At 46.9% G+C, this 15,730-nt stretch overlaps 1 protein-coding gene across 3 annotated transcripts in view; it reads left to right on the forward strand.

The window, feature by feature from the left end:
* Window positions 1-12,066, forward strand: part of LOC127004141 (protein abrupt-like) — a 122,169-nt gene extending 110,103 nt beyond the window's left edge. For all 3 annotated transcript variants that reach the window (XM_050871555.1, XM_050871557.1, XM_050871556.1), the window contains exon 6: window positions 1,242-12,066. In XM_050871555.1, coding sequence (XP_050727512.1) covers window positions 1,242-2,140 — 899 coding nt within the window. In that variant the 3' untranslated portion in view covers window positions 2,141-12,066. The remainder of the gene's footprint in view (window positions 1-1,241) is intronic.
* Window positions 12,067-15,730: the final 3,664 nt, after the last annotated feature.

Raw genomic sequence — 15,730 nt, forward strand, 5'->3', positions numbered from 1 at the left:
GATAGACAGATAGATAAATACTGACAGATATAGACAGACGGATAGTAAATGGCTAAATGGGTAGTGAGAGAATAAGACTGTTGTTACTACACTACAGATATGAAAAAAAAAAATAATAATCCGGGGTGTTGGTAGCACTGCAGGGGTGAGGCAAAAGTTCAGGCCGCACAGGTACACACACACTCCTTAATTAAGCGATCAAGACGTCTTCTCATGCTGTTTTTAATTTTGCTATCAACTCGTCTAAATATTCTCATCATCAGTTGTTGTTGTTTTGTTTTTTGTTGTTGTTTTTTTATGCCAATGAGGTCAAACTTTCTGATGCCAGCATTTATTTTTTCCCCAACGCCCCCAAACACCTCCGCGGTCGTTTAGCAGCAGTGACAATGGCGTGGCAGCGGCAGTGGTAATAGAGATGATGGTGGCACTGCTGGTGATGGTGGTGGTTTGAATACTTTCGGTGATAATGAGAGTGATGGCAGTTCTAATGGTGGAGACGGCCGTAGTGGTGGTGGTTGTGGTGGTGGTGATGAGTTGTGGTTTTGGCGGTGGTGGTAGTGGCTGTAATCGTGGTTATGAGGGCACCGGCGATGACGGTTGTGGTAGTGATTGTGGTTACGGGCAACAGGAGACACGACCAGAAGCAACACTCCGTTTCTGCTGGTTCGCCGGGAGACACAACGCCGGCGACTCCAGGTGACGCCTTGTGTGTAGAGTTTATCCCTTGACAGACGCAACTTGGTGACGGCAAACTAAGCCGTGGCATGCAGTGAGCCCGCCAGGGGAGCTCATCAGACTTCAGGAGCCAACAATAAACCTTCATTCAATCTGAAGTGATAATGGTCTTTCTTTAGTTGTCTTTTACAGCAAAGACAAATAATCCTCAGTCAGTCTGAAGTGATCATGCTATTTACCTTTACTTGTATCTCTGATTTGAGTATATGTAATTGATTATATATAGTTATCGGTTCAAGGATTTCCTAGGGACAGACTTCATAGATAAATATTACTCTGACAGTCAAGTTTTTTTTTTTTTTTTTTTTTTTTTATCTGCATTTTGCTATCAGAATCTGCAGCTGCTTAACTAGCTTTACTTGATCAAGTATGTAACTATGGAGTTTTCCTTCTTCAGGTAACCTTATAACTTTAACAATATAAAACTTAACACAACTGCATCTCTTACAGACGTACACGCTGATGCTCTTTGTAACGGGAATAATTAACGTGTGTTCCTTCTGCAGGTCGCCCCCGCTTCGACTTCTACCGCGTGCGTGCAACAGACCCCCGGCCGTGCCACATCTGCGGGAAGATCTACAAGAACGCCCACACGCTGCGCACCCACATGGAGGACAAACACTCCAACTGCAACGGGTTCAGGTGCGTCCTCTGCGGCACTGTGGCCAAGTCACGCAACTCCCTGCACTCCCACATGAGCCGCCAGCACCGCGGGGTGAGCACTAAGGATCTGCCGCTGCTGCCCATGCCTTCCCCTTGGGACCCAGAGATGGCCGCCAAGTACATCCAGATGGTGGGCGGCGTGGGCGAGGTGGTGCGCCAGAACTACCGCCGCCCTGACCGGGAGGGTAACAACTCAGGCAGCGACAACGGATCCTCAAAAACCAATTGCTCCCGAGACATGGACAAAACACCCACGTCCCAGGAAAACGGCGGCCTCTATCTCAAGTCAGACCCCGGCGTGCGTGACGAGGACGGCATGAAGGAACGCCGGCCCTACGACGCCATTAGCCGCCACCTGGACATGTACTCCGGAGCCAAGCCGGCGGGCGCCTCGCTGCTGGACACGTACCTGCAGATGATGCGCGCCACGGGCATGGACCTGGCTGCCCCCCCGACCGACACCTTACAAGAGGAGAGGAAGTTCCTGCACTCGCGGCCACTGGGCGGCGGCGTGTTGGACCTCACCCGTCCCGAACTGTTGCGCAGCAGCGTCTCCCCGCGGGAAGACGACCACGGGGGCGGTCACAACTCAGATGGCTTCAGCGAGGACGACCTGGGCAGCGTTAGCGGAGAGGCGCCGGGGCCAAGAAAGCTGAGCGGCGGCGCTACGGTAGTAACCGTAACCCCGCGCTCTCCCGAGCCCTCCGACACCGAGGACGACGCTAAGTGGGCAGTGCAATAGTGACCCACCCCACGCAGCCGTGCAGCGTCACACAGCAATCACAGCAGTGGTACAAATAACACAGTGAATGCAACAGAGAATAACTAGCGCATGGGCGTGTGGGCCGGTGTGAACCAGAGCTAGTGGGCTGTGGGTGGACCCGCCCTGCCGCCCGTGAGCCGCCTTCCCCATGCCCTCACTATCCTCCACCACACGTCACCTCCTCTCTACCTCACTCTTTGTGCCCCTCACTTTATGCCTAAGACAGCTCTGCCCTCACTCACGGTATCAATAGTTGTTGCCTTTGTACCTTTCTCATCAACGGCTCCCGCCGATGCCACAAGCGGGCGGGAGCGGGTGGGCGTTGTGCGGGCGTGGACGGGGGCGGCGCACGTCTCACGCAGTTGTCAGTTCTCAGGGACTCGTCGGGCTTCACTCCCTCCTGTATATATAACTCTCTCACTCAGGCCGGCGGTGGCACAGGAGCGCGGCCGCCCACCCACCACCACCACCTTGGATCGCACACCTGCACGCCCGCACACACACGCACACACATACACACACACAAGTATATGTACACACACTATAGTGCACACTCGCACCAGGAAAGATGTGCACATATGTAAGACATTCGTGTAGCAGCCGCCTCCATGCTAAGGTCAACCCGTTGGTGCCCTCTCTTGGTGCTTCAGATTTTTGCATTATGATCCTGAAGAGCTCGGTTTCTTTCAAAAGAATGGGAGTTTCTTATAAAAAGTTACATATGTCTGTCGACACACGCTCTCTGTCTCCAATGCATCATTAAGCAAACACTCTTAAGCCACCACCAACGAGGCACCACCGGGTGTCCACCAGTGTTGACCCGCAACAATTGCAGCAGCAGCAACAGCAACAGCAGCAGCAGAAGAAGCACCATGTACGCAAGTCACTTGGTCGCGCGGGGCAAGACACTCAGGCGGAACTCACTGGTGCATCCGTGTAGCTCCCATCGCCATGGTCTCAGCATTCCTTTTCTTTCACTAGATGCAAGTTACTGGATTGAGTTTTTTATCTTAGGCTTGTACAGGGATGGACCCCTTGACTCAGATTCCCAGTTTGTGATGTGATCATGGATTTTAAGCTTTATGCAGTGGTACCTCCAGTGTACAAGTCGCCTCACCTATTGCGTGAAGAAATTACAGTAACACTAGCAAGAGCCAGTCAGTCAGTCACTGCACGACGCTCAAAGTCTCTCCTCCCATCCCTAACACGTCTGTTGTCCTTGACTATACGCCTCTCTACCCCTCTGTTCCTCTTGCCTTGCCTCGACTTTCATCTTTCGGCCTTTTCATGCTACTGCTACCACAACCACTACTACTACTACTACTACTGTTACTGCTACTATTACTACTACCACTACTTTTACTGCTACATCCACTACTAGTATCACCCCTTACCACCTCGACTACTACCACAAACTTAACCTCACTGTAAGCTGCTCCTCCTCCTCCTCCTCCTCCCCCTCCTACTCTTCCTCCTCTTCCTCTTCCCCTTCCTCCTCCTCCTCCTCCTCCTCCTCTTCCTTTTCATTCTCTTACCACCACCTCCACTCCTACCACTTTTACTACTACTACTACTACTACTACTACTACTACTACTGCTATTACTACTACTACTACTACTACTACTACTACTACCACTACTACTTAATCTCCTTCTACAATATATTTTGTGTCTGTGAATTCTCCGTCCAGCCAGGGTAACCCCACCCGCACAGACAGCTTGAGTCGGGTCTCTGCTCAGTACAAATTGTGTGAGCGGCCCGGGCTTGGGCTGCCCCGTCTTGATCTCAGTGTAAATACCCGCCATTGCAACAAATGAAGCCCCACACCCTTTCCCTCTCGTCTCTAACCCCTTCCCCCTTCCCTAAAGTTCATGAACACGCGGGCTCACACTTTTCTGGTGAGTTTCTATTTGAGGAGATTAATTATATCTACAGATCTTGCGGAGGAGAAAGCTGCTGCCCAAGAACGTAGTTTGACTCGCCTGGCATGGCACTAGAGAAGCAAGATAGCTCATTTGATGTCTCCAACTGTTCTGTGTCATGGGAGGAGCGTTGATCTCCCTTTCTCGAGCCCCACTCTCTCCCTGTAAGCTGTATTTATCATTAACCTCTATTAAATGATATTACAGATAGTCAGGTAGATTTCAGGTACCAGATCCCATATCGTTATTTTTGTAATGTGTTTACACACGGTTCTCAGCCATTCCAGTTGTATGGTAAAAACTGCTCTGTCCAAGTCATGTTGTCTCAGCATTTCAAGTGCAACTAGTCAAGGATTCCGTAAACAGAAAAAACACAGTTGGTGTGCTTTTTAGAATGCACTTCCATTATGCTTAGCAGGTACATTGATTAAGCGATAAATTGTACATTAACCTAGAGAATTATATAACACGTGGCCTGCGCGGCAGTAGGAACTGTAGTGTCTACCTCATAGTTGTACAGTAGCGGGTCCCGTGGCGACACCCACGTGGGGTCCGCTTTCACGCCCCCTGGCCAGCACTCACGCCCTCGACGTGCGAGTCCGCCCTTATTTCCGGGCTGAGGCTTGTCCACAACCACGGCTATTCTTGAGGCCTGAAGTCACACCCTGGGGCACCAGCCCAATGGCAAGCCCCCTGGCCAGGCCTCCGCAGCCACTGTGATGGTGCCGGGCGGCGTGCGGCTACGGCAGTAGAGCCCACGTGTTGTGTCGCTGCCCTCCCACTTCCCGCACAGTGTGTCTCAGTGTTGGGTAGTGTAGTAGAGGCCATAGCTAGCCATAGTGTTAATGTAAGTAAGGCACCGGTAGTTGTTGTTGTCTGTTGCAGCAGCGGTGGTGATGACGCGGTCCGAATTACTGACACAGCCGTGATGCGAGGGTGATAAGGTACACGTGCCGTGCGTACCGTGGCGTAACACAGCTGCGGGGAGGCCGCCCACACGCCCACGACTGCAAGCGTGGCCATGTCAAATTGTCAAGGCAAGGAGCACTCAGTGAGCCATGCTGTGAGGCAGGAGAGGAGCATCGCCATCCTCCCCCAGCCTGGCAGCGCAGGTGCTCAGTAAGCTGTGTATACGGTTGTTGCACAGTGTCTATGCAAACGGTGGTGTTGTGAGTGTTGCTGCAGTGGAAGGCGAGGGCGGCAACCCAGCAGCAGCTGTGGCCAAGCGAGGTCAGGATCTAATCATGACCGACCCGCCATGTTCTCAGCAATACCAGTGATCCAGCCCGCGCCCAGCCTCAGCCCCAACCAGCCCATAACTATGCCGTCTGTTGTAACTCTTACTATCCACGCCTCCCGCATCCCCCAGGGCGCCCACCGCCGGCCGCCCACGCGCCGGTGCGGCGGTGGACGCAACAACCCAGCAGTATTCGCCGTCGAGGAGTATTTACCTATCCATTAATACCCATAGTGAGCCACGCAACCACGTCTTTCCATAGAAGTATTACTAGCCATATAGCTCCGTTGAGAGGCTGGGGGCGCGCTGGCTTGGTTCCATGGTGCTGGGTGAGCCTGTGTACACTCGGGACTCCCTCTTGGGAACATTTGGGTGGTGACCATGCAAGACAAAATTTGTGTCTCTAACCCATAGAAAATGACATAGGTGATAAGTTATGTTAATGGATCTATATAAGGTAACTCATAGGCCTACTTAATATACTAGGTTGGTAATGGCATGCTTAGAACCAAGGTTTGGTATGGTAGAAAAGCTGACGCAGTAGTCGGCGCTGCACACTTGTATGGAGGATGAGTGTTAGATTGTTTAACAAAGAGTCTGTAGTCGAGGATCATCATTCACATACGAATTACTATTCTAGGTTACTTTAAGTTTCTTTTTGTATCGCCTAAGTTATGGTCACATAATTTTATAATAACAGATCTTACTTTTTATATTTGTTGGTATTATACTTGTTACTTTACCGAATTAGCAACGATGCTTATTTTCTAGATTAAGTTTACAAGTTCCTAGTTGTAGACCCAAGTGTTGGCGGCCAGCGGGGGCCGCGCGTCCAGGGCGCGGGAGCCACGCTCAATGCTAAGACCTCTTATCCTTGGCCATGTCTCTCCTCGAGAAGACGAGAGGCAACAAGCGGCCGAGGCTCCTCACACCTCTGCCTGGGTCGCCAAGAGGCACCCGCTCCTGACGCTCGGCTCCTGCCTGGTTCGCTGAAGTGATCAATGTCCGAATTTTGCCGCTTCCAATGTTTATTTGCTACATGACCAGGCCTCAAAAGGCCGCCAAGATAACTGACGTGCCAAGCATCCATTGTTGATAGTTTTCAGCTAGTTTCATACATTTCATTTTATCTGAAACGCTGTTCTGGTTGTTTGTTTTTCATTTCCTGACAAAGTACATAAAGGCAAACAACGGTATAGCAGATTTCTTATGTTTAGAGTGACGGCTTCCTGTTGATGGTCGAGACAATAGTTTACAGATGTTCTCTGGAGACCACGATACGTGTGTAATGTTATGGAGCCCTAGAGACCGTAGCCTGTACTGTTAAAACCCGTGCTGTGTAGTGCTGTAGCGAGACAAGTAGGGCCACGCAGGAAGCCCACCGTCGCCCCTCACCCACTGTTGAACACCCTGCACAGACAGACCTTGGTGGCGTCCCAGCCGGCCCTCCCCAGTCCCCCTCCCGCCGTGCTCAGCTCAAGTCTCCCCGCGGGGCCAGAGCAAGGGTGTGAAGGCACGGTGTGTGGCCCCACTCATTCTGCTCCGCCTTACACTTACACAATCGTCTTTTTTTTATTTTTTTTATGGAAGTACTGAATCTAATTTATTGTTGCTGCAAAATATCTTTTCATTCTCTTTTTTTTATGAAAGTACTTGGAATATACAGCTGATCTTGCTCCAATAAAGTACTATTGTTACCTTTATTTCACGAACACACTGGTCCCCAAAGCTATATTGCTCCACAAAACGTACCAGCTATGCGTGGAAGAACTGTGCAGTGTGTTGAACAGGTAATACGGTACTGTGCAGTGAAATGTACTACACTAGGCTGGCACTGTGCAGCTTGAGAGGATGTTCAGAGATTTAGGAAAAATGTGCAAGTAGGACGGTACTGCGCACAACTAGTTACTTCGTGGGCTATTAGTCAATTACGCCAAGGTTTTGAAATGGGAGAAATACACACACACACACACACACACACACACACACACACACACACCCACACACACACACACACACACACACACACACACACACACACACACACACACACACACACACACACACACACACACACACACACACACACACTGACACTAACAAACACCTATGTACAAGTCAAACAGGTAAACTTACATGATGTGAAGATGAAGCATACATGTACACATGTGCAAGCATCTTTGTGCAGCTTTTGATAAGTCTGCTGCTAATGGACGTACGTACCGACATTTGCCGAGATTGTAAACAATAAGTCTGTCATGTCATCTTTCCACCTGTCATGCTCGCTTTAGAATGTAATAATCAAAGCCGGCTGTCGGCTGCCCCAGCTGAGTTAATGTTTACCTTGTCGCACAAACAAAATTCCCACAAGGCTGGCGGCCAGGCGACAGACGGCTGGGAGTGAGGCCGGCATCAGGCAGGAGCCCGAAGCGCCGCGCCGCCCCGGTGATTACCAACATAAGCAACACGGTGCTTCAATATGAACATTAGATACTCTAAGCCTTACTTTATGAAGAACGTTTCTGCTTTATCCTGAGAGGAGACTACTGTTATCCTTTACTTGTATGTTGACTCACGTGTTGGTCAGATCCAAACACTCTACTGAGTTAGACTCGCCGAATTTCCTCTCCGCCATAGATGACTAAAGGTTATCGTAACAGATTTAACTCGGGCTTTTGAGGCCTTTAAATTTTATTGTTTAGTCTACGAGTGATTATTGGCTTTGTTATGACGAGACGTCGGATAATGAAAGAGCACCTCTCCGTGCCTCCCAGAGACACTCTGTACCCCCTTGGGCTAATTCCATTTCAAAATCTTGGAGGAGTGTGTGTTAGATGAGGCTCTGTCAGCACTGGTGTCCCGGTCAGCCCCGCCCGGCCCCGCCCGGCCCCACGCACCCTAGCCGCCGCGGGGGTCGGAGCGGCAGAGTCGTCGGCAAGTCAGTGGTGTGTTGTGTTCGTTAGTGACAGACAAAGGTAACCCAGAGCAGTGGACGCCGCTTGCACCAGCAATACTCTCTAAACATATTGTATTACAATTATAACGAAACTGGTAAAAAATACCAAGTAGCATTCCAGGCTCATGCTTTTAAAAACCTTTACCAGAATCATTTTTACTTTAAACAATAAAAATAACTCATAAGGACAACTACCCAATATGTGAAAACAAAGATGGCATAGCTATGAGGTTTTGTTTCTACAAATCAAGTTAAGGTTATGCAAAATACAGAATTAAATATCCACATGAATATGCTACAAATTTCAATACGTCAACTTATCGCTTATCACAGGCAAGTCGTGCCTGTGTGTCCCTCGTCGAGGCTGGCATCAGCCTCCAACCCCCCACAGGAGGGCAGTGACTGCGCAGAGGGCACTAAAGCCGCCATGGCAGCGGCGCCCAAGTGCAACGAGGCCACTCCTGCAGTCCCCTTACCTCTCACTACACTGTGAGCATTGCAAGCGGCGTCTTCTGTGCCATAATCCGATAAACTACCTCGTCCACAACCCGGTACCTCACAACCCCAGATACACCCCAATAGACCAGCAGCGGCGTATAGAGCAGCTGCCTCCCATAGTTCATGACTACAGATTGATATAATTTTTCTATTTCTGATGACCCAGCCTTCGCTCATACCCACAACTTGAATCATTATCCCTGATTCAAGGGCTCCGCTCCGCATGGTGTGAGCTGCTCCCTGCCCCCCTCCCCCAATACTAAGTAGCTAGCAACCCCACGACCTCCCCCCCACCACATCGGTCCAGAGCAGCCATGCTTCTTTGACAGTGCCATACTCCAGACGCCGCCCCGTGCCGAGTGCCAGGTGGCGTGTGGTCATAGTTTTACAGGCAACACTTTCGCTTAGATTCGCATGTCGCCTCCGCGCCCGACGACCATGCAAGTTGTGTCACAAGGCCGTTAGAATTCCGCCGCTAAACATCTTACATTGTGATGCCGACTACAGCTCCACGCACGCCACATCTGTGTGGGCTCGGGCAAAACACAAGACAACAGTCACTCGAATAGATCTGCCTGGCGTGCGTCAGCGGGCACTCAAGCGGCTACACATCAAGGAGGTCTTCCCCTGCACCTCCTTCCGTTTAGGGACCGAGGCGTATGCGAATCTAAACGGAACAAACGCCACCTCCTTCCCCAGGCCGCCCCAAACCGACTCCCGGGACGAGGCGGCCACCCCTTGTTTCCTACCACAGCTCCTACAGAGATACCTAAGATGTTATAATCTACCTATGCAATAGAACAATACTGTTAAAATTGTATCCGTTGACTCCAAATGCCAGTTATTACAACCCTAACTCTGCATGACAGCGCCAATACCCAAGGCCTTCTGTCTGTTAGTGTCCTCAGCCCCAGTTCTGAAATATTGTCCTTCTGACTGTTGTACATTACTTCAGCCACAAAAGATAAAAAAAAATGTTTATTTCCATATATTTCAGAGCTATGGCTTAGGTTATTTGTTGATTAGTCGTTAAAGAGTCGTAGCGTTGAGCGTGAGGGTCTGCACGCGCCACAGCGGAAGTAATACCCTCGTGCAGAGCAGACAACACCGGGACACCAGCCTGTGCCAGCGAGGGTGGTTACGGGGCCACAGCTGCCGCTAGAGAGGGTATTCATGTCAAGTTTTATCTTTGTTGACTGAGTGGATGAGTTGAGGCTACACTCGACGGAAATCTTGTTTTATCTCGTGTGGAATCGTTGCCTGACAACTTGAAAGACGAGGTAACTCGCTACACATGCATGCAACCCTTCAGGCGTCTGACGATGATGATCTTATTCTTCAGTTTCGTCCCCATCCATCTCGATCCCAATAACCTGATACAGAGGACCTCTTAGCAAAGTTCTCGACGAATTTTTGTTAGAATAATTCTTATATATTCTTATAAAACTTGGCCTTATGCTGAAAAATGTGCTTCTGCCATTGTGCATCACAGTCCTTTTCTTTCCGGGAAGGCCGTACACCTTTCTGTCCTCGCTCTTGTCCAACCACAGGATATTAACTTTACTAATTTCACTAATAATGATACTACATTAGATATTTAAACTACAAACTCCAAACTTTCCATGCTAGATTTATTTGCCTCTCCACATTTTAACTCCGACACATATCCTCAGGTCTGAGAATCTCACTGCTTTCACGCGTCAGACAATATTTAACTTTCTGACAATTCAACTTTAAAAATTCAACCGTCCCCTCCACTTCCCTTCCCTTCCTCTATCCCGGAAAGTCCTGATTAATTCCCGTCACCAAATGCGTCTATCATTCGTATATATATATTTCGCTATCCATGCAACTCGACACGAAATACTTTACCCACCATACCATAATCCTCCGTGGCCAGTCTTTCATTCCAAACGCCGGCTAGCGTCCGCACGCGCTCCACGCCCACACCTCTTACCCAACCTCTCCCCGCCTCCCTTCACACGTTTCGCCTTCCCTCCCCAACTCCACGGCTTACTGTCACAACGTATATAGCACTGTGCTCTCGAATTCTTTTCGTTTTTTTTTTTTTTTTAATTTCTTCAAGCGTGCGTCGACTCTACTGTTAGCGTCGCTGCACCACGCCACGTCACCGGTGGACCGAGCGGCTCCCGGCCCTCGGGACGCCAGGCCTGCTGGGGCGTGGGTGACACGTGACGGTGCAGCCTCAGGGAAGAATCAGCCTCACACCACGTGACTTACATATTGCAACCACACGTTTCGTTTCGGTCAGTTTGTGCGTCTAGCCGAACAATACACGTTTGCATTATAATCGTGCGTGATGTTTAGAATTAAATATTTACTGTAGACGAGGAAGGCGATATTAATAACATGAACTGCAGACACTATAAGAATGAACATGTTATTACAAAACATTCCCTTCCACACGCGGTACAGTCCTTCTCCGCCGCGGCCATGCCCTCCAGCTGGCGGCGGCGGAGAAATAGCCCCGCCTACGCCCGCCCCCGTGCCGGCGAGGCTCAATCCGCCACGAGTCACGACACACCGCCAGTCGAGGGTCACCCGAAACTATGGTGCTGATCATCACAAGCTCTCCAAACGCGTCGAGGTAAAGTCAAGACTTATATCTAATTTATTTTCTGCAGTCACACGTACTGTCGTACTGTTCCCTCGTAAATTAAAGAGAAACGCTTCGCCACGGACACACGCGGCTAACCTCGACTCTTTGCTCTAGCCTGCACACAAGGTAGCGACTGTACAAGTTTTGGCAGCGGCCAGCGGCCCGTGCTGTTAGTGGGTAACAGACTTCCAATCGCCCGCCCACCCAGGATCTTTTTTCTCCCACGGAGGTCTCACCGACCCTGATACTTACTATGCACGGCAATGAAAGCCTAAAAAGAAGCATTTTTTTGTCTTGAAATAATACCTACATATAAGAAATAAAACAAAATGTGTGTATGTCATAAAATATACATATATAAACACATATGTAAATGGGTATGCATAAAACCACGCTTGTGTTTAGTAGACCAGTTTCAATTCTTGAGCAACCTTCCGCATTAAGTAATCAGAACTGCAGAAATGTGATACATGCACCACTTCTCAATACCTGCCTATTGGTTGTCCTGTTACCTTGCAACATCAACACAAATGTATCTATTAATGGGTATTGCTATAACATGTTGAAATAATAATTAATATAACCATGAATGTGGCATCAGGTAGACCAGTGGCATATGCTGTGTAGTTTTGTATGATCAGTGCTTCCACAAAATACAAAAGGTAATGTGATGTGTCGTTTTATTTACCTCACCAGAATGTTGACAGGTGTAGTGGACGTGAAATAAAAAGTACCTAAATTAATAAAACTTCATCAAAAATGTTCTCTACAAGATGAAAGTTACGTAATTCCCTAACCATCCTTACTGTGTGTGAGGAAAGCACATGAGATAGTAAACCCAATACATATATATATATATATATATATATATATATATATATATATCTATATATATATATATATATATATATATATATATATATATATATATATATATATATATATATATATACAGTAAAACCTTTATAATTCGGCATGATAGGGGCTCCCAGCTTTGCCGAGTTATTCAATATACCGAGTTATACAAATCCCTCATTCCCCTTCCCCCCTATTGCATATAGTCAAAATTATAAAATAAAAAAAACACTACACAGCAGCAGTAAAAGCTTAAATTAACCATAGAAATGAAGGGGCTTCTGTAGTCATGTAGTCCAAGCAGACAACACGTGGGTGTTTGAGGAACGAGCAGGGAGAGTGACGGTGTATGTCTTTAATAGCGGAATAGCGCGGACAAGCCTTGACGAGTGTAAACCAAGAGATATGAAGATAACTCGGCAGCATACCGAAATAAATCAGAGTGCTGGAGGGTGAGATGAGGTGGCCCAAGTGAGGATACAATTTCTAAGAAAATGTGGGTGAGGCATGCCGAGTGAAGACGACAGGATGTGGTTAAAACTTGGCAATATGCCGAGATGCATGATTTTTTTTTTTTTTTCGTTATTTGTTTGAATTCGAAATTTAATTCTTTAATGAATATTTCGTTGCATTCCCGAGTTACATCAAATTCCGAGTTATACAGTGCCGAGTTATAAGGGATACATACATATATATATAGATATATATATATATATATATATATATATATATATAGAGAGAGAGAGAGAGAGAGAGAGAGAGAGAGAGAGAGAGAGAGAGAGAGAGCTCAAATATATATATATATATATATATATATATATATATATATATATATATATATATATATATATATATATATATATATATATATGAAAGAATTATTATTATAATGCATTTTCGTATACGTTTTACCTTGGGGAGGGGCCAGGGGGGGCAAGCCTCGTTAATTATAAAGTTGCGTGGCTTGGATTTTATGATTAAATGATTAAATAAATAAGTAAATAATAATCAAACAAATCAGTAATAGATGAGGGCACTTTACTGAATCCACAAGACAAAATCCGTCGCTTACCTGTTTCCTCTGTGGAGGGAGCTGACGGTCGTGCAGTAGTGATGGTGGCGTAACCGATCGTCGACGGGTCAGGAGGCAGAAGTGAAGTAGAGAGGCTCACTGGGGGTTCCGCGCATCGCACTTACGGCACTTATCACTTACGGCACTTAACACTTACGGCACTTATCATTTACGACACTTAACACTTACGGCACTTATCATTTATGAAATTTAACACTTACGGCACTTATCATTTACGGCACTTATCATTTACGGCACTGAACACTTACGGCACTTATCATTTATGGAATTTAACACTTAGGCACATATCATTTACATCACATAGCACACTTCTGCCGTGGCTTGACGGTTTACTTGCGAGTTTCCATGTGATCCCCCAAATCATACACCACCACCTCTTGTATGAAGCTGTTGGAAAAGAAAATATTTTGTTAAGCTGTACACTAGAATTTTATTAACGCAACTCAACACTCCTTCCTCCGCCCTCACCAACACAAAGGTGTTGGTGAGGTTGGTTGCCTTTCATCTCAGACACAGATGACAGTTAACGAAATAAATATAGCCTAACTAAACCTCACCATATAAAAGTTGCAAGGTGTGGTTCATTTCCAGTTTTATCTTTTAATTAAGGTTATTCGATAGTGTAAACCAGTCGAAAACTAAATGTTAAATAAACCATTAAGACATAATTAAATGCCTTACTTTGATTTTTGCACTGTCTTATGAACACTTAATTAAGTAATCAACACTTTTTTTTCGTAAAAATTGGCATAATCACGAAAACCGTGGTTAAGTTCATCACAAGGCACCTTGAGTAAACGCACAAGCGTTAAATTTTCAACGCTACCTTCCATCATTACTATATGAGTTTGAGACCATGACACCATGCCGGTCTTGTTTTACTTCTCCTTTAGTGCATGAAGGAAATACCTGCCAAGAGGCCGCACTGATGCATTCCTATTAACCACGGGATTGGGTGTTGGAGGATATGTCGATGAATGCTCTTATTTTGCCAACAATAATCATTATAACGACATGAATAATGTACAGCACTTAGACTTTTTTATGTAAACATGATACTTACCATTATACAACTCTGATATTTTGCTAGTTTGGTACAGTTAAATGTCAATTAGGCCTCGCTGGACCCTAGAACGCCGCAGTGTTGGCTTTGGCAGCGGCTCCAGCAGGGCCACCAGATGGCAGCTCAGTTCAGTGAAGGACCGTATAAAACAACAGACTAACGCTGCCGGATTCTCGTACTTTTAGCCTCTTATTTTTGCCGATTTCCGACCCCAAAACTGTCTCCTCCACCCCAATAACTGGCTTCATATGTAATTATTGTTGAAATGGTTAGTTACTGTTGTTGTTGTTTTTGTTGTTTTTTGCAAAAGTTGTGTGCAGAAACCGGAAATACGATGCTCCAAGTACGATAATCTGGCACGCCGCAACAGACCCATGTCTTGCGCGGGAGCAAAAAATTCTTGACCTTTCCGTAACCCTTTCTGGATAATATTGTATTGATTGCAGCCATCGCAAGCGAACTTAATTCTTACAATACTATGTGCTGTATTTTGGCCTCTGAATGCAGGGCAGTAACTAATAGCTTCTGGGAAATTTGATGCATAATTTTTAGGGCAAAGGTTAGACTGGATTAGAGCATGTCAGGTTAGGTCAGATTTAGTTTGGCCGGATTTGAGTGTCCTTACGAAAAATAGATATGATAGCCTACACTTCGCCCTGTGAGTTGTTATCACTGGCGGAGGATTAAGCTACGGTAACCTACATTTTGTTTTATTTCCTTATTCCCCGTGACCTTCACGTAACCACTGTTCTTGGGCACTATTAAGGCAGAATTAAGCCGGTGAACTTAAAAATGTTGCTTAATTGGTGCCACTCCTGGGATTCATACATGCTGCCTCTTCTCGTATCAAAGGATTATCGGTACACCCCTTATCAGTTATACTTCCTTACCTGCAGACACTAAGATGATGATGACGTTTGTCTTACGCGCTTTTCACTTCAATTTAGTAATTAACTGTGATGCCTCAAAAGTTCACATGTCATGATCACAGACGACAACGAAGTAACATTTTATTGAAAAATCACCAGCCTATATACCAATATCAACAGGGCCGTAATTACTGGGGGAGAGGGCTAGGGGTGCTATAACCCCCCCCCCCCCACACACACCCCAGTGTATTTTATATAGGCCTCAAAATGTCCCTAAAAGTGCTGATTTTTCAAAAATTTCTCACCTGTGCACGCTCGCTTCGCTCGCCATGAACCACTGCATGAACCTAGGTTGCCCTCTGGCCCCAAAAGAAAACTGTCAAAATTACGGGTCTGATCAGTCACTCACAAGAAAAAAAACAGTAACGCTCTCCTATTACTACTGCTACTACTAC

This window comes from Eriocheir sinensis, chromosome 27, assembly GCF_024679095.1.
Source record: "Eriocheir sinensis breed Jianghai 21 chromosome 27, ASM2467909v1, whole genome shotgun sequence".
NCBI lineage: Eukaryota > Metazoa > Arthropoda > Malacostraca > Decapoda > Varunidae > Eriocheir > Eriocheir sinensis.